We start from the raw sequence: 17,827 nt of genomic DNA on the forward strand, positions 1-17,827 counted from the left end.
GCAAATCCTGTCCGCAGTAACGCTCCCACCAGGCAGAAATCCGCCTACAACTATAGGCATGCATGCGCAATCTGACACTACCTGCTGCTGCCTCCCTGGCATCTACTAAACACCGTCCCTCATCGCCCACAACCCATGAATTCAGTTACAACTAAACGTCTTAGTAGAAAGGTTTTAGTTGATGTAGAAGTGTACGGATCCATGACAGTTGTGCCATTATAACCTCAAAACGAAATACCCTGAAACAATGCTGGTAAGATACAACCGAAAATACCGCTATTTACTGAATTCCAAAAAATCACTGCAGTTTGCGGTCTATCGGATAATACCATAGATTAAATCACATTTCAGTTTGTGCAAAAAATACTTTAAATAGCTCAAACGGTAGATATGAAAGAGTTATAAGGAAGATGTGAGGCATTTTCACAGAATGGACTATGCTCACATAATATTGAGAAAATTGCACACCAGTGTTTTTGAAAGCTGAGTTTTAAACGTTTAATGGATGTTCCAGTCAGCTACCTACCTTTTCCTTCCCCTTGTGCTAGTTCACTAAGCTGGCTTCTAAGGGTTTCCGATGTCTTTCTCCTGTTCTCCGATACGTATTAGTTGTCTGTAAAAGTTAGATCTGTATTGAGCAAAGTAGATCTCTCCTGCTCCCAGGCTCCACTGCCACAGAAACGCGTAGTGTATGTATTCGCGCTCGATCCCTCTTCGGTTGGGCGCTAGACCAGGAAGTGAAAATAGTAATGGCATCGTCTGTACACACCATATGCGTGGATATACATCGTATCTGACTCTGCTTTTGTCCTTATATCGTCTGTGAAAGCTTGTACTGTGCCATTAACCACGTTTCCATCCACATATTTTATGCGAGTAGTCCTGACTCCGCCCTAACTTACTCATCAAGGTATCTTTTAAAAGCACTTAATGACAAAGGAGTAAAAGGAGTTGTATAAAGTAGATTTGATTTATTGATTTATTGCGTTCCGGAGTTGGCAATGCTGTGTTGCCTAGAGTCCTTTAAAGTTGTGTATGTGTATGATATCATGTAACGGCCCATTCCACTAATGTTTGCGTTTTTTGTAGCTATTACGTCCAGAAGCTGCACAATGACTCAAGACCAAAAATAGCCCTTCAAGTGATTGCTTCAATTCCATTTACTTAAATCCTTTTTAAAAAACAAGGATTATCAATTACGTTTATCAATTATTAATTCAGCAATAATGTATCAATTAGCCAAACGCAGCAAAATTGTTGTTCCTGCAATTACGTTGTTCAATAACAATTCAGGCATGTTTAAAGTAGCGTATATATTTTTTTTTTTATCAGCTTAATTTACTGAGAACACTTTCCATTTACAGACAGCGTTATTGCTTACTGTTAACAATTGTCTTAACTGCCTTGCTCACAGGCAGAAGGACTCAGGGATTCGATCTAACGAACCGTTCTGCACTGGTCTGGTGCTATAAAAGATATACAGCTAACTAACTTAATACTACCTTGCATTGGCACTTATCTAGACTTCACAGTTTTTATAAACCCGTAGGCAGTTTCTATAATAATATTCTTGTGTATTACAGTATGCATCACTCTAAGCATCACATCCTCAAATAAAAGTCTCAGGCAACCAAGGGTTCTCTGAGGACGTTCTAGTATGGTTTGAAATCTTATCTGACTATAATGGTCAAATCAGAGGGTCGCTCTCTGGTGGTATCTATGGATGTTCCTCAAGGTTTGATTGATTCTCTTTGTATATGGATAATAAAGTTCTTACTGCCAGTAACTCCCTTATCTAACTTCATGCCTGTGACACTATCTTAATGTATTTAGTGTAATTCATATTTATTATTTATTCCCTTGTACATAGTGTTTATATGTGTACGTATATACAGTATAAAACTGTATATACAGGTTATACAATATGTATTATATTATTCATGTTGTTGCTCATGTTATGTTGTCCTTTTGCAATTGAATACCTTTAGCCAGGTCATTATTGAAAATGAGTCATTACTGATTTACCTCATTACATACAATAAAAAATAATAATGTATGCCCAAGTAAGTTCCTTACCATATTATTGAATGTTATTTGTCCTTAGTGAAGTTTTTACTAATTAGCCTGTTGTTTGCTTGGATCATCTACTTTTCAAGTACACTTGAAAAGTAGAAAAGTAGAGAGATTGTGTTTGCCTGTAGAGCAAAATATTGTCTTCCCATTTTTCATGCAGTTTATACCGTAATCATTACGCACCAGAAAGTACTCTCCGGTGTTCTACCTTGATTGTGCTTTACTAACAATAAATTGGTAAAGCACAATCAAGCAAGGTAACCATATTCAATTAGTAAAACCCTAAACTGAACAGTGCTGGTCAATTGCACAGCCCTCCACAGAACCCCAGGGCAAATCTGCAAGCATGATTCAAATCCTGATGTTGCAATGACACTGCTAACTGTGAGGCAGTGACTTTGCCTCTGCATCATTCAAGGGTCCTGTAAATGACTACATCAACATGGAGATAGCCTCAGTGTTGTTGCTCATGTGCAAACAGTGATTGTAATGGCATGGATATACACTCACCTATAGGATTATAAGGAACACCATACTAATACTGTGTTTGACCCCCTTTCGCCTTCAGAACTGCCTTAATTCGTGGCATTGATTCAACAAGGTGCTGAAAGCATTCTTTAGAAATGTTGGCCCATATTGATAAGAAAGCATCTTGCAGTTGATGGAGATTTGTGGGGTGCACATCCAAGGCACCAAGCTCCCGTTCCACCACATCCCAAAGATGTTTTATTGGGTTGAGATCTGGTGACTGGGGGCCATTTCAGTACAGTGAACTCATTGTCATGGTCAAGAAACCAATTTGAAATGATTCAAGCTTTGTGACATGGTGCATTATCCTGCTGGAAGTAGCCATCAGAGGATGGGTACATGCTGGTCATAAAGGGATGGACATGGTCAGAAACAATGTTCAGGTAGGCCGTGGCATTTAAACAATGCCCAATTGGCACTAAAGTGTGCCTAGAAAACATCCCCCACACCATTACACCACCACCACCCCCCTGCACAGTGGTAACAAGGCATGATGGATCCATGTTCTCATTCTGTTTACGCCAAATTCTGACTCTACCATCTGAATGTCTCAACCGAAATCAAGACTCATCAGACCAGGCAACATTCTTCCAGTCTTCAACTGCAAATTGTAGCCTCTTTTTCCTATTTGTAGTGGAGATGGTGCCCGGTGGGGTCTTCTGCTATTGTAGCCCATCCGCCTCAATGTTGTGTGTGTTGTGGCTTCACAAATGCTTTGCTGCATACCTCGGTTGTAACAAGTGGTTATTTCAGTCAAAGTTGCTCTTCTATCAGCTTGAATCAGTCAGCCCATTCTCCTCTGACCTCTAGCATCAACAAGGCATTTTCGCCCACAGGACTGCCACATACTGGATGTTTTTCCCCTTTCACACCATTCTTTGTAAACCCTAGAAATGGTTGTGCGTGAAAATCCCAGTAACTGAGCAGATTGTGAAATACTCAGACCGGCCCGTCTGGCACCAACAACGATGCCATGCTCAAAATTGCTTAAATCACCTTTCTTTCCCATTCTGACATTCAGTTTGGAGTTCAGGAGATTGTCTTGACCAGGACCACACCCCTAAATGCATTGAAGCAACTGCCATGTGTTTGGTTGATTAGATAATTGCATTAATGAGAAATTGAACAGGTGTTCCTAATAATCCTTCAGGTGAGTGTACAAATGAAATGTATTCCCATCTCAGTGAGTAAAATTAAATGTATATAATTTAATTAATTTTTCTTAATATAGCCAGGTGAGGCAACTACCTCACGGTCACATTAATGATGCATGCCGGGACTTAGGCAAAACAAATGTATACCTCTGGGCTAAATGTGTAATATGTGGTTTATATATTGATGTATAATTTTTATATAGAATTTCTACATATAAGACACTTTCATATCTCAGTTATCCATGAAATTCTGGTTTTGATTACATTAGATTAGATTCAACTTATTGTCATTGAACAGTACAAGTACAGTACAATGAAATACAGTTTGCAGCTAAACAGAAGTGCAAATAGAGGAGTGCAGACAAATTTACAAGTTTAAGTACATATATACAAGTGGAATGTATAGGTGTGCAATTAATTCAAATGCATTACATATGGCGATTTTAATTAAATGTGCAGTGGAAAAATTACAAATTGACAGAAAATGTATAGGTATTAAGTATAATGTATGTACAAGTGAGATAAATAGTTGCGGCAATTATCATGGCATTCTGAATTTTCAATCAAGGCAAATTGAAGGAGTAGTGTAGCATGTGTAACTGAAATGCAGGGATAGCAGCAATGAGGTTCCCGAGGTAGACGTGTGTGTAACAACTGAAAATGCAAGTACAGTGGCAGTTCTAAATGTGCAATGTGCAGTGAGGGCAGGGTTAAGGTGCAAGGTTAAGGTGCAGGTCGGCATGTACAAATGAAATGCAGGAATTGCAGATGGGGTGTAGGAATAACCAGAGTGCAGAGGGGGTGTATAGTTAGTGTTTGGGGAGTCACAGAGTTCAGCAGGGTTACATCAGATGGAAAGAAACAGTTCCTGAGCCTGCTGGTGCGAGAACGGAGAGATCTGTACCACCTGCCTGATGGTTGGAGGGCAAACAGTTTGTGGCATGGATGTGAAGGGTCCCTGGTGATTTTGTGCGCCTTGTGCCGACACTGCGCAGGAGGTCTACAATGGCTGGGAGCTGGGTACCCGTGATGTGCTGGGCGGTTTTTACCACCCATTGCAGGGCTTTTTAGTCGGGTACAGAGCAACCACCAAACCACAATGTGGCGCAGTTAGTCAAAATGCTCTTGATTGTGCAGCAGTAGAAGTTCACAAGGATTTTGGCAGACAGGTGGGCATTCTTCAGCCTCCTCAAGAAGTACAGGCGCTGCCGTGCCTTTTCGACCAGGGCTGAGGTGTTGAGAGTCCAGGAGAGGTCCTCGGAGATGTGGACACCCAGGAATTTGAAGCTGAACACACGCACCACCTTAGTGCCATCGATGAGAACTGGGGCGTGACTCCAGCCTTTAGATTTCTTGTAATACACAATTAGCTCCCTGGTTTTCTTTGCATTGAGGGCCAGGTTGTTGTCAGCGCACCATGCCGCCAGTCACTTGACATCCTCTCTTTTGGCTGACTCATCATTGTCACAGATCAGGCCTACCACCGTGATGTTGTCTGCAAACTTGACGATGATGTTGGAACTGTGTACAGGAACGCAGTCGTGGGTGAAGAGGGAGTACATGAGGGGGCTCAGCACACAGCCTTGTGGAACACCAGTGTTCAGGATTAGGGTGGAGGAGGCGAAGTTATCTAACCTGACAGACTGGGGTCTGTTGGTTAGGAAGTCAAATGTCCAGTTGCAGAGAGGGAAGCTGATCCCCAGGTCATGGAGTTTGTTGACCAGCCTAGTGGGGATGACCGTGTTGAATGCTAAGCTAAAGTTTATGAATAGCATTCTCACATAGGTGTTGGTTTTGTCCAGGTGGGTCAGGATAGAGTGTAAAGCCGTGGAGATGGCATTCCCAGTATACCTGTTTGACTGGTAGGCAAACTGGTAGGGATGCAGTGTTGGGGGGAGGTAGGACTTAAGGAGGGCCAGAACTAGTCTTTCGAAGTACTTCATGATCATGGGAGTGAATGCGACAGGTCGAAAGTCATTCAGGCTAGACGCAGTTGATTGCTTTGGCACTGGCACAATGGTTGCTGTCTTGAAGCACTTGGGGACTACCACCTGGGCTAGCGACAGGTTGAAAATATCAGTGAAGACCTCGGCCAGCTACCTAGCATATGCTCTGAGTACGCGCCCGGGGACGCCATCAGGACCAGCGGCCTTACGTGCATTCACCCTGCTCAGTGCACACAGGACATCTGCGATGGACAGTCTGTGGAGGTGGACATCCGAGGGGAGTTCAGCATTAATGCCTGGTTCTTTGTTTTCCCTGTCGAAGCGAGCGTAGAACCTGTTTAACTCGTGGTCAGATTGACCCAGGTGGGGGAGGTGAATGGTTTGTAGGCCTCTGGAATGTTTGTGTACACCTGGTCCCGTGTATTGTCGCCTCTGGTGGTGCAGAAGACATTTTGATGGGATTTGGGAAAAACAGTTTTCAAATTTGAGTGATTGAAATCGCCTGCTACAATAAAGGCACCATCCGGCTGGGCAGTTTGCTGCTTGCTAACTGCAACCCGCAGCTCTTCCATTGCTAGTTTAGCATTAGCATCCGATGGTATGTAGGTTGCAGTAAGAAGAATAGATGTAAACTCCTGAGGCAAGTAAAAAGGTCTGCACTTAATCATCAGGTACTCCATTGGCACATATTGGCACATACACGACCTAATGCATAATTTCTGGAGACCTGTTTTCGCTCGATAGCATCACTTTCACAACCAGTCTTAGGAAATCCTGGAATGCATCCTTAAATACGTTTGTATAGGCCGATCTCAATATTTAATCCAGACTGCCCTCTGTAGTTCATTTTGAGAATAGGCCTGGAGCGGCCCTGTTTGGACGTGGCTAACCAAGACATATATATCTATATCTGAAAACGTAATGCTGAAATGTTAATATTTATCGCCTCGTCCAACATTAAAACGCACATCATAGCCTTACCACTGGTAGGCCATGGTTCACATGTGGATGGCGTAAAGAAGACTTGGGAGACTCTATAGGATTGTTATAAAGATTAGAATTGTGACATATGTCATGGTGGAAAAACTTCACAAAAAATTAGTATGGAAAATGTGTCATATAGCTGAGGTTAGGCAGTAGGTTAGTGACTGAGGATTCCAAAGCTGTATCAGTCAACCCACATGGTTTTCCTGAACCCTCACTCAACTGTGCTCTTCTTGGTCGCCTCCTCAGATCAACATATCGAGATACTCTGAGCAGTTCTCTCCCTCTCATGCCAACCTATTACGCTCTCTGACTTTTCTCCTCAGTTCCAGTGAAATAGTGTGTGGTGAGTACATATATTTTAAAAAGCTAGTTTTTTTCTAGTAATAGGAATAAGAATTTAGTTAAGGCTGCATTTAGGAAATTATCGCATTTGAAAAATACCAGCCAATACAATATTTTAGTGTTAATGTATATTAATATATGTTCATAAAAAAACTGTTAGTTTATTTATTAATATTCATGGATTGTTCTCTTATGATCAGTTTCTTGAACACTAATGTTTCCATTAGCAGAGAATATGCTTTAACAATGGCAAAATCGGATAACCGCAGTGCGTCAAAGACATCTACTGTGACTTCAAAAGTAAATATTATATATAAATTCCTGTTTTCATTATGTATAGAAATAGAAAGACTGAATGGGTTATGAATCAAGCTAAAACACCCAAATGTTCCATGTCTGTTGTTTATTGCGTGTAACCTTCTTTTAACTATTCATTTAATTTTTAGATTTGGTGGCTTGTTGGCACATCAATAATACAAAACCACGTATGTGGTATCAAGCTGTATGAAAATAAGAGGCTGCCTTTTTATTTTAAAGTTCAGTTACACGTTACGAACATAATGTCATCCAGAAAATGCAGTACAGTGGGTTATCTATAAGAAGCAACTTGATCTGTCTGTTGGCGTGGGGCCTTGGTTTGAACCTGATTGTCTAAGTTGTGACCTGAAGATGTGTGGCTGACTTGTTCATTGTATTTCTATATATACGCCAGTTATAGATTTGTCACATCCCAGGTCACTGAGACACTTTAGAGTGAGTTAGAGAGTAAGGTGTAAAAAAATAAATCCTTATATCTTTGGGTTAAGCTTAACTGCCTAAATATGGCTGAAAGAAAAGTCACTCTTGCATAACCAGCCCGTCAAGCATTCTGTGGGCTGCATGAAATAGTAGGAAAACTAAATTGAATTCAAACAGCTCGATTTGAAATAAACAATTGTTTTTTTATTTACCGGAAAAAATAACATCTTTATGTTGCGTAGATGTTTGTAGTCCCATGTTTGTTTCATCAAACCCTGTGCGGGTGTTATTAAGACAAAGGCCATTTTGATACATTAAGTACCAAGAACAGCATTGCCGTATTGAAAACATGAATATACAGTATACATTCCATTAATAGACAGAGGTGATATCTACAAATGTTAAAAATGTTTCCCTTCTATTTACAGACATTCCCTACAAGTCCCTTAAAATAATTTCCAACAAAATGTTTCAGATTTGAGATTTTCATTGCCCAAACTATGTACACACACCCTCCAAACCATTCATGACATACTGGAACGCATTACGAATATACATTTCAGTATGTCAGTGTAGCAACAGTACGGTCCATCATCTATTGTAAAAAAACAGGTTTAGCTAACTAGTGGATGTGTTCAACATTTCACACTGGTCTCAACAGTTGTAGACTTTGAAGAGGTCTCGTATCCAGTATACAGTGTGTGTTTGATAAAATACAGAGAATTACATGTAAGGTTTTTAAAAAAATTATGAAAAACCTTACATGTATAATGGTTTTTAATTTTATAATGAAAAATAGAACATTTCTGTCAGAAGAATACAGATGAAGAAACCCCAACCAACTTCTGGGCAGAATAACATTCTGAGATCACAGTGCCTATCAGAGGGTAGTATAGACTACCAGCTGGTTTTGATGTGGGCCTAATGTCTTGTGGGAAAACAATAACATTACTGGAATGTAACTAATATTTGAATATGGTATGGGTAATGTTTGTGAAAGTGTATTGGGAATAGTGCTGGAAGCAGTTCCACATTCAGAAATAATTTAAAAGAAAATATATGGTTTTCTTCACAACGTATTTTACCAACTAGTTGAGCTGGAAGAAAAGCAACACGAGCAATTTGGGATAAATGAAAAGCACAGCATATTTACAGATACTGTGACTAAAATGTTATGAATCTGTTGCAGTATTTTATTTTATTTCTAACTTTAAATGTAAGACCTAAAAAATGTATTAACACCCAAAAAATGTATACATTTTTGTTGAGATTGTGTTGAGACATTGATGGTTTTGTCATTGTCTTCACTCGTTAACTGAGGGAAATGCTAAATAAAATGTGGGAGATTTGTTTAATGCTTAACATTAACTTAATGTTTATTTTTGAAGTGCTTTATTCTGTTATTCAAAATGTTATCTGTTCAATCCAGTTTATATAGTGCCGGGATGAAACTATGGGAGAAACAATTCATCACTAAAGCATCAATATGACCAGCAAAAAGTGTTTGCAAGTATAAAACTTCGTACCACTGTAGCTTTACTGCGGTGAGTGGGGGGGGTTTGAAGTTCTCAGGCCATGGTGGGATCTATATGTGTTGTGGCACATTTCGGATCTCTGTGGATCTGTCAGTCTGTGTGTCCGACATGGATGTGGGCAGTCTGTCGCAGGTTGATCCAGGAAACTGTGGTTATATAACACTATGCTTTTGAGCATAGACACTTCCTTAGTTAGGAGGCAGTTCTGACCTTCATCTGGTTGATATACACTACCTCAAAGAATAATTTCACCTAACAGGCCAAAACCTCTCTGAAAGAAAACATAACATTTTATAATGAAAATATTCAACATGAGCTGTAAAACTAAAAACCAAAATAAGGAAAACCACCTTGACATATGACTCACACCAACAGATTGGAACATTTTTCTGCTTTCATTTTCCAAAATATAGGTGTTGGATTAAAGTAAGCGGAAAGTTATGTAAAGACAGCAAATAGAAAACTCATATCAAAGTATCACTATGTTAACTAATTCTAAGCCTACGTTTATTTTGTTTACCAATCTCATTTTATTGATGCTTCTGTTCATAGTATCCTGTTAGTGTTTTCTGTGTGTTTACATCACAGTATACTTATTGTTTTCTGTGAGTTTACATCACAATACTGTTAGTGTTTTCTGTGAGTTTACATCACAATACTGTTAGTGTTTTCTGTGTGTTTCCATCACAGTATACTTATTGTTTTCTGTGAGTTTACATCACAATACTGTTAGTGTTTTCTGTGTGTTTACATCACAGTATACTTATTGTTTTCTGTGAATTTACATCACAATACTGTTAGTGTTTTCTGTGTGTTTACATAACAGTATACTGTTAGTGTTTTGCCCATCTGTGTCTTGCCCACCACCAGGCTTTTTCCACTTATTTATAAAAAAAATCTCCTGACAGCACTGACAACAAGTAAGCCTGTGTTCTATATTTAGTTTTCTTTGAAAATGTTCTGATAGTCAGTTAAAAGCACACATTGGGGGCATTTAATCTGTTGTTTTGTTTATCTAAAAATGATGTCTGTTTCCTTTATCTTCATGGAAATGTAACACTAGGGTGTTAAAAAGCTCAGGGAACATTCAAGTAACAGCAGCACCTGTTCAACGTTCGAGTGAGAATCTAAGAGAAGTTTGGAGAAGGAGGTTGGGGGTGGGTGTTAGCTTCCTGTTGTGGCTGTGCTTAACGCCAGTCTGTTCTGGTGCAGAGAAACATGAATAATGTCTCTCTCATTAACTGCACACTGAACAGCCCAACCACACAACACATCAGTCTTCTATCAGATGGCGGCTTAATGCGAGTTATGATAATGGCTGAAGGTTAATCATCAAACATTTGAAAACATTTAATCAGACAAAAAAACTACAAAAAATGTAATACTATAGAACTTACGATAGAAATCTAAAGTGTTTTGTAGAACCCTGTTTCCAAAGAAGTTGGGATGCTACATAAAAAAAAGAAAAACCGAATGCAGTGACGTGCAAATCATGTATCCCTATATGTAACTGAAAATAGTTCAAAGACAACATATCAAATGTTGAAACTGAGAAATGTTATTGTATTTGGAAAAATACATGCTCATTTTGAACTTGATGTCAGCAACACGTTGGGACAGGCAAGTTTACTTCAATGTTGCATCACCTTTTCTTTTAACAATACTCTACAAATGTTTGGGAACTGAGGAGGCCAATTGCTGTAGTTTTGAAAGTGAAATATTTTCCCATTCTTGCTTGATATAGGATTTCAACTGCAGTTTGGGGTTTCCTTTGTCATATTTTTCATTTCATAATGCGCCACAGAATCTTTAACTATGGAGCCATTTTGTTGTAATATGTGCAGAATCTGGTTTGGCAATATCTTGCTGAAAAAGCAAGGCCTTCCCTGGAAAAGGCTTTGTCTGGATGGCAGCATATGTTGCTCCAAAACCTGTATTTGTTGTTCAGCATTAATGGTGCCTTCACAGATGTGCAAGTCACCCATGCCATGTGCTCTAAGACACCCCCATACCATCACAGATGTTGGCTTTTGATTTGTGTGCTGATAACAAGCCAGATGGTCCATCTCATATTTATTCTGAAGAACACTGCATCCATCATTCCAAAAAATTATTTCACATTTTGATTGGTCAGACCATAGTTTTCCACTTTGCCTCAGTCCATCTTAAATGAGCTCAGGCCCAGAGAGGGCAGCGGTAGTTCTGGACCTTGTTTATATATGGTTTCTTATTTGCATGGTAGAGTTTTAACTTGTGTTTGTGGTTGCAGCGGTGTACTGTGTACACAGACAATGGTTTTCGGGAAGTATTCCTGAGTCCATGCAGTGATTTCCACTACAGAATCATGTCTGTTTTGAATGCAGTGCTGTCTGAGGGCCCGAAGATCATAGCCATCCAATATTGGTTTTCGGCCTTGTCCCTTGCATATAGAGATTTCTCTAGATTTTCTATATCTTTTAATGATATTAAGTACCATAGATAATGAGATCCTCAAACTCTTTGCAATTTTAGGTTGAGAAAGGTTATTAACTAAAATTGTTGCACTATTTGTCTGAGTAGTCTTTCTCATAGTGTTGAACCCCTCTCCATCCTCACTTCTGACAGGCCCATCGTCTCTGGAATGATCTCTTAATACCCAATCATGTTACTGACCGGTTGCCAATTGACCTAGTTGTGTGATATTCCACCAGGTCATGTTTTGTTTCATTTCACTCTGACTCCATCTTTTACAGTACAGATCACGCTAAATTAAATTCACAAAGGAGGAACAATGGATACATTTTGAAATATTGCACTTTCACCCCAAGTAGGTTTTAGATGATTATTAAGAATATAAGTTGAATCATAGCAAAAAAATGGTTGGGTTAATGAAATGTGCAATATGTTAATTCATGCCACCTAAAAACCTAACAAATAATGTGTGGTTAAAGTGTTTGGACTACACTCTTTTGTATGCTGAATGTTTTGTTTGGTTTTAATAACCAAAAGTGTTTGGTTATGATTCTCAGTTCTTTATCTCACACCATATTCTTTATGTTCTGTGGCATTTCCAGAAGTCATGTGTAATTGAGGCATTTGAGATATTCCTTCAAGATATGAACGTTGCTGAGTTAGTGATTTCTTTTCTCTCTAGTGTAGTATATAAATGCACATTTTTATTTACTGTTATTTCTTAATTTTTCTTAATCTTTTAATTTTTCAAATTTATACATTTTAGTTTAATTCCAGTTTAATGTTTATTGTTTCAAGAGCTTGCACACTCATACTCACTGTAAATATTAAATATGAAATTCCCAATTCAATATATAAGGAAAAATAGAGCTTGGACACCAAAGTATTTTTTTAAATATTCAGACTTTCGACATTTTGTCTACAAATTTACAATAAATATACTCTATATTTCCTTTAATATTGACTTGGGAATTTCTGTTTTACATTATATTATCTAACATTGGAATTTCAGTTTAACATTATATTATCTAACATTGGAATTAAGAAAAAGTTAATTTTGTCCTGTAGTATATAAAGTAATACTTTTTCCATATTAAAAACTGTCATTTGGGTCCTGCATGCTTATTGGCTAAAAGCTGTAAAAGAATATCACACGTTTGAATGTTAAATTTTTATCTATTCAAATTATGTTGTCAACCAGTTTGCAAATAGGCACCTGAGAGGGCCAATACCCCAGAGCTAAGGGCTATATCCAGCCTCACTTTATTACACTGAACATAAGAAAGGTCCCTTAGCTGTGGTATTTTGGTCATCTACCACCCTTCCCTTGTCCCTTATTGGTAAGTATGGAAGAGTAATGTTTTATGTGGTTACATCCTTAGAACAGGTGCCACCAGCCAGCGCCAACTTGTCCAACTGAGGAGTCTTCCCTCCTACTGCCTGAGGAGACCCAGACATGACAACAGACCCGGCAGCAGATCTGCCTTTTTACTATGGCAGCATCAGTCGTTCGGATGCCGAGGAGTACCTGAAGCTGGCGGGCATGGCTGACGGGCTGTTCCTGCTCCGCCAGTGCCTGCGCAGCCTGGGCGGCTATGTCCTCTCTGTGGTGTGGAATGTGGAATTCCACCACTACTCTGTGGAGAAACAGCTCATCGGCACCTATTGTATCGCTGGTGGCAAGTCCCATTGTGGTCCAGCGGAGCTTTGTGAGTTCTACAGTAAAGACCCCGACGGCCTGGTATGCACTCTGAGGAAGCCGTGTCTCCGCTCCCCAGATGTCCCCATTAAAGCAGGTGTCTTTGATAACCTGCGAGAAAACATGCTGAGAGAGTATGTACGACAGGCCTGGAACTTGGAGGTGAGGGTCGGCTGAAATGGATTTCATTTCATTTGATGTAGTTGCCCATCTAATTTTGTTTCTGTGTTTAGGGGGAGGCCATGGAGCAGGCCGTCATCAGCCAGGCTCCACAGCTGGAGAAGCTTATCGCCACCACCGCACATGAGAAGATGACTTGGTACCATGGCAAGATCCCTCGCCAGGAGGGGGAAAGGCGGCTCTATTCCGGGGCACAGCCAGATGGAAAGTTCCTGTGAGTCACAAAACACATTTTAGTTCAACACCACCCAACGGTTCCAAAAACACACACAAAACGCCTTGATTTGTGTTTTTGTTCATTAGAATTAGAGACAGAGAAGAGTCTGGCACCTTTGCCCTCTCTTTGATGTATGGGAAAACAGCTTACCACTATCAGATCCTACATGACAAATCAGGGAAATACTCTATGCCAGAAGGAACCAAATTCGACACTGTGTGGCAGGTAGGCTGTCCTATATTCATGAATATAGATTTTGTTCCAATTGTCTGACAACTTACCTTTCACTGCCACTCTCTCCCTCTTCAACACTGCAGCTGGTTGAGTATCTGAAGATGAAGCCTGATGGACTAGTGACAGTTTTGAGAGAACCATGTGTGAACAACACCACCAAACGTAATGCACCAAGATGTGTTAATTTTCGTAGTTTATTTTGACTAAATGTGTACCTCATACAATTAAATTAATTTCCCCCTTTTCACATATATTTCCAGAAACACCTGTTTTGCCATCAGGGGTAAGTATCAAGAACATTTTAAAATCTCTCCATGTTAGATGCTTCATTCACAGCCCTGAGTACAGTACATTTATTTCAGAGACGACAGAGAACAAATGGATACACACCGCCACCTGGAGGTTAGTCAACAACATTACACACAAACACAAGATATCCACCAGTAACAATCCATCTGCATTAAAGATGTTCCATGCTCCACTAAGGTTAAACCTTTTCTTACAGTCCCTCTGGGTGGTTCCAAGGAAGTGACCGCCTCACCCCCAACAGAGCGGCAAATGCTGCCCATGGACTGCAATGAATTTGCCAACCCCTACCATGACCCCAATGACCTGAAGAAGTTCTTCATCAATCGGGACCAGTTAATGATTGATGAGGTGGAGCTCGGCTCTGGCAACTTTGGTTGTGTCAAGAAAGGAGTCTTCAAAACACAAAAGTGAGCGAGGGTAGCAAGAGATGCTTTTTTAAATCAATCTAAAGAGTCTGATGGGTCCTCACTCAAAACTTTTTCTCAAATATTATGCAATACATCAAGGTAACATACTGATAGAAAATATACACACACAAAGAATTGTACAATGAGGGTAGCACTGTATGCATTACCCTTTTTCTGTTTTTCTAATTTCACCACACCTAATTCCTCTATGGTTCTAGGGGTCATACTGACGTGGCTATCAAGGTGCTGAAGAGTGAGAACGAGAAACTGGTGAAGGAGGAAATGATGAGGGAGGCAGAGATCATGCATCAACTGAGTAACCCTTACATTGTCCGCATGCTGGGGCTCTGCGAGGCCGAGAGCCTAATGCTGGTGATGGAGATGGCTGCTGCTGGACCGCTCAACAAGTTCCTCTCAACCAAAAAGTAAGGATAAGGCTGTGTAGTAAATTTCATGTGGTTCGTCACTCTTTTAGGGCAAGTGGGTAAGCAGTCAATTCTTCCCACTGAATGTAAGAACGGTGTTATTATACTGGTTTTCAACAGATCAAGAGTGTCGGAACGTTTCACTGTGTTTGTTTTCCCCACAGAGACACCGTCACAATGGAGAACATAGTCGGATTGATGCACCAGGTGTCTATGGGAATGAAGTACTTGGAGGAGAAGAACTTTGTGCACAGAGACCTGGCAGCTCGTAATGTACTGCTGGTCAACCAACAGTTCGCCAAGATCAGTGACTTCGGTCTGTCTAAGGCTTTGGGTGCTGATGACAGCTATTACAAGGTAGGGGTCCCTTGCATGTACCATGTGCTATAATGTTAAAAGAAGGAGTCACATGACCATTCAAACGATCAGGTTTCATGAAGTGGTCTCAACAGGTCTAAAAATACATACTGTGATATCCACACAGCCACCAGCACGGGTTCCCAGTCCTCACCGTCTCACTCCATTGCTATGTCGCCACGTTCACTGTCACCTAACTATGAACTGCACCTGCTCCCAATTAGGGAGCACCCTACTCATGGCCTCAGTCACCTAGCACTCATTGTAAGGTCTTAAAGTTGTTTGTCTGTAGAAGACTTACACTTATCCGAAGTTTAACCCAGTTTCCAGAGTCTTGTACTCACCTTTGTTTTTGTTCCACTTTTCTAGACTTTGTGAGCTTTGGTTTTGAATCCTATTTCCTGAGTCCAGTCGTCTATCGTGACACAAATGTTTTATTATTTTGTTATGTCCATTGAGGTTATTCTTTAATAATGAAAGTGTGTTAGAAATGCAATTTATTATTATTAATAGCATATCACCGTTAATCCCAATCCTAAGCAAAATGAGGTTCAGGTGTGCAGCAGGTCGTTTGTAGACAGGGATGCACTGTTATGTTTTAAAGGGCTAAAACTGGTTGTTTATTCACCCAAACCATTGATTTGTCTGCAAATATCCTTCTAGTGAAAGGATATTTCAAATGGTTTGTAAAATATAGTTAACTGCTGATTTTCTTGAAGCACTATTCAAGTGATACAGTATACATGTATGTGCTCGAGTACAGGCACGCACAGCAGGAAAATGGCCACTGAAGTGGTATGCTCCAGAATGCATGAACTTCCACAAGTTCTCCAGCAAGAGTGATGTCTGGAGCTTTGGTATCACCATGTGGGAAGCCTTTTCTTATGGAGGAAAACCATACAAGGTGCCATCTGTACAGCAACAGCATAATCTTTACATCACAAACATGTTTATACTATGATAAGTGTCTAATATTGAAATCTGTTGTGTTCTCCATAAATAAATTATCTTGTGTCCCAAATGCACTCAGAAAATGAAAGGCCCAGAGGTGATCAGTTTCATTGCCAATGGGAATCGAATGGAATGTCCACCTGGATGTCCAGACAGAATGTACGCCTTGATGAAAGACTGCTGGACATACAAGTTAGTGTGAAACTAGAGATTAATTTCATTTTTTCACAAAATGGGATTGGAAGGAGGCTACTAGGCCACACTGATGACTTTAATCCATCAAGTCTAAAATGTCTGACATTTCTCTTCTCAGACATGAGGACCGGCCAGGCTTTGTGAAGGTGGAGGAGCGCATGCGAGCCTTTCATTACTCCATATCGAACAAAACATTGCCAGAGGGGACTGCAGACATTGCTGAGCCTCTTAAGTAGAACAGGGACAAGAGACACTCTGTCCCCACACATTTTAATGCATCATTGAGAAAGACAAAGAGCTTATTGTGGACTTGGCAACAGTAGACAGCTTCAACAACAGGCATCTACTGTAAACAGCTAAACAAGCCTTATTAATGCAGAGTGAGTTTGTAATCAGTCATTCATGTGAAGACACTCTTGTTGTGAAAGGTAGCTCAAGACTGCATCATCTGATGTTTTGATTTGTTTAGAAATAAATGCCCCAAAGAAATAGTGCAATGGTACATTTAAAGTTTGCATTTTTGCAAGTGTAATTGTAATTCATTTAGGGCAAAGTGTGACTTGTGTTTCTGTTGAAGATCTTCAGCTCTATGGATATTCCTTAAACCCAATGCATTAATATAACCTGATGTATCTATACCAAGTACTCTAACTATGGAGGGTACAGTAAATGGATGAGGAAAAAATACATTTACTTAAAGGATAACTGTCCAATTTCAGCCTTTGCCAATTAATACAATTTGTGTTTCAAGTTGTGTGTGCAGGAATTGTTCAAAATATATATTTTGGAGTTGGGTAAAATATTTCGAGTGTGATAGATCACACCTATTTCTGGTGATGAAATCTCTCAGTAAAACAAAGTTAAATAAAACACTTGCTTGTTATTTTTTTAAGAATTATATTTTATTTATTTGTACTTTTAAATCAACTTTAATTGAACATTTTGCGAACCCCTGGCCTGATGAGAATAGGCCTCACCAACAGGGGTGTCACCAAACCCGAGCTTCAGCCCGGAGTGTTAAGCGAGCAGACGCAGCTGGGATGGTGTCAATGAAACAAGTCATATTTTCTCGTAAAATTTAGTTTAGCAAAGAACTGTC

General features: G+C 39.8%; 2 protein-coding genes across 5 annotated transcripts in view; one reads left to right on the plus strand and one right to left on the minus strand.

Moving 5' to 3' along the window:
* Positions 1-848, minus strand: part of adamts10 (ADAM metallopeptidase with thrombospondin type 1 motif, 10) — a 45,073-nt gene extending 44,225 nt beyond the window's left edge. The window contains exon 1 of the mRNA XM_013134896.4: positions 527-848. The gene's annotated coding sequence lies outside the window, so the exon portion shown is untranslated. The remainder of the gene's footprint in view (positions 1-526) is intronic.
* A 6,076-nt stretch (positions 849-6,924) lies between these two features.
* LOC105011640 (tyrosine-protein kinase ZAP-70) lies at positions 6,925-17,819 on the plus strand. 4 transcript variants are annotated; one of them, XM_010871834.4, is made up of 14 exons: positions 6,925-7,031; positions 7,258-7,330; positions 13,137-13,615; positions 13,687-13,847; positions 13,937-14,075; positions 14,168-14,246; positions 14,345-14,367; positions 14,447-14,486; positions 14,590-14,800; positions 15,019-15,225; positions 15,390-15,582; positions 16,346-16,486; positions 16,613-16,725; positions 16,847-17,819. In XM_010871834.4, the coding sequence occupies exons 3-14, from the start codon at positions 13,211-13,213 to the stop codon at positions 16,962-16,964; spliced, it is 1,830 nt and encodes a 609-aa protein (XP_010870136.1). In that variant the 5' UTR covers positions 6,925-7,031; positions 7,258-7,330; positions 13,137-13,210; the 3' UTR covers positions 16,965-17,819. The 4 variants fall into 4 exon arrangements, with proteins under 4 accessions (XP_010870136.1, XP_019904735.1, XP_010870138.1 ...); XM_020049176.2 differs by having other exon boundaries at positions 7,261-7,330; XM_010871836.4 differs by lacking the exon at positions 7,258-7,330 and having other exon boundaries at positions 13,142-13,615.
* The last annotated feature ends 8 nt before the right edge of the window (positions 17,820-17,827 follow it).

Source organism: Esox lucius, chromosome 8, assembly GCF_011004845.1.
Source record: "Esox lucius isolate fEsoLuc1 chromosome 8, fEsoLuc1.pri, whole genome shotgun sequence".
NCBI lineage: Eukaryota > Metazoa > Chordata > Actinopteri > Esociformes > Esocidae > Esox > Esox lucius.

Excerpts from the sequence above, each read along its gene's own strand:
- LOC105011640 (XM_010871834.4), top strand. The coding sequence starts at position 13,211 with ATGACAACAGACCCGGCAGCAGATCTGCCTTTTTACTATGGCAGCATC. Across the intron at positions 14,076-14,167 it reads AATTCGACACTGTGTGGCAG|CTGGTTGAGTATCTGAAGAT; the intron begins GTAGGCTGTCCT and ends TCAACACTGCAG. Across the intron at positions 16,487-16,612 it reads ATGGAGGAAAACCATACAAG|AAAATGAAAGGCCCAGAGGT; the intron begins GTGCCATCTGTA and ends AAATGCACTCAG.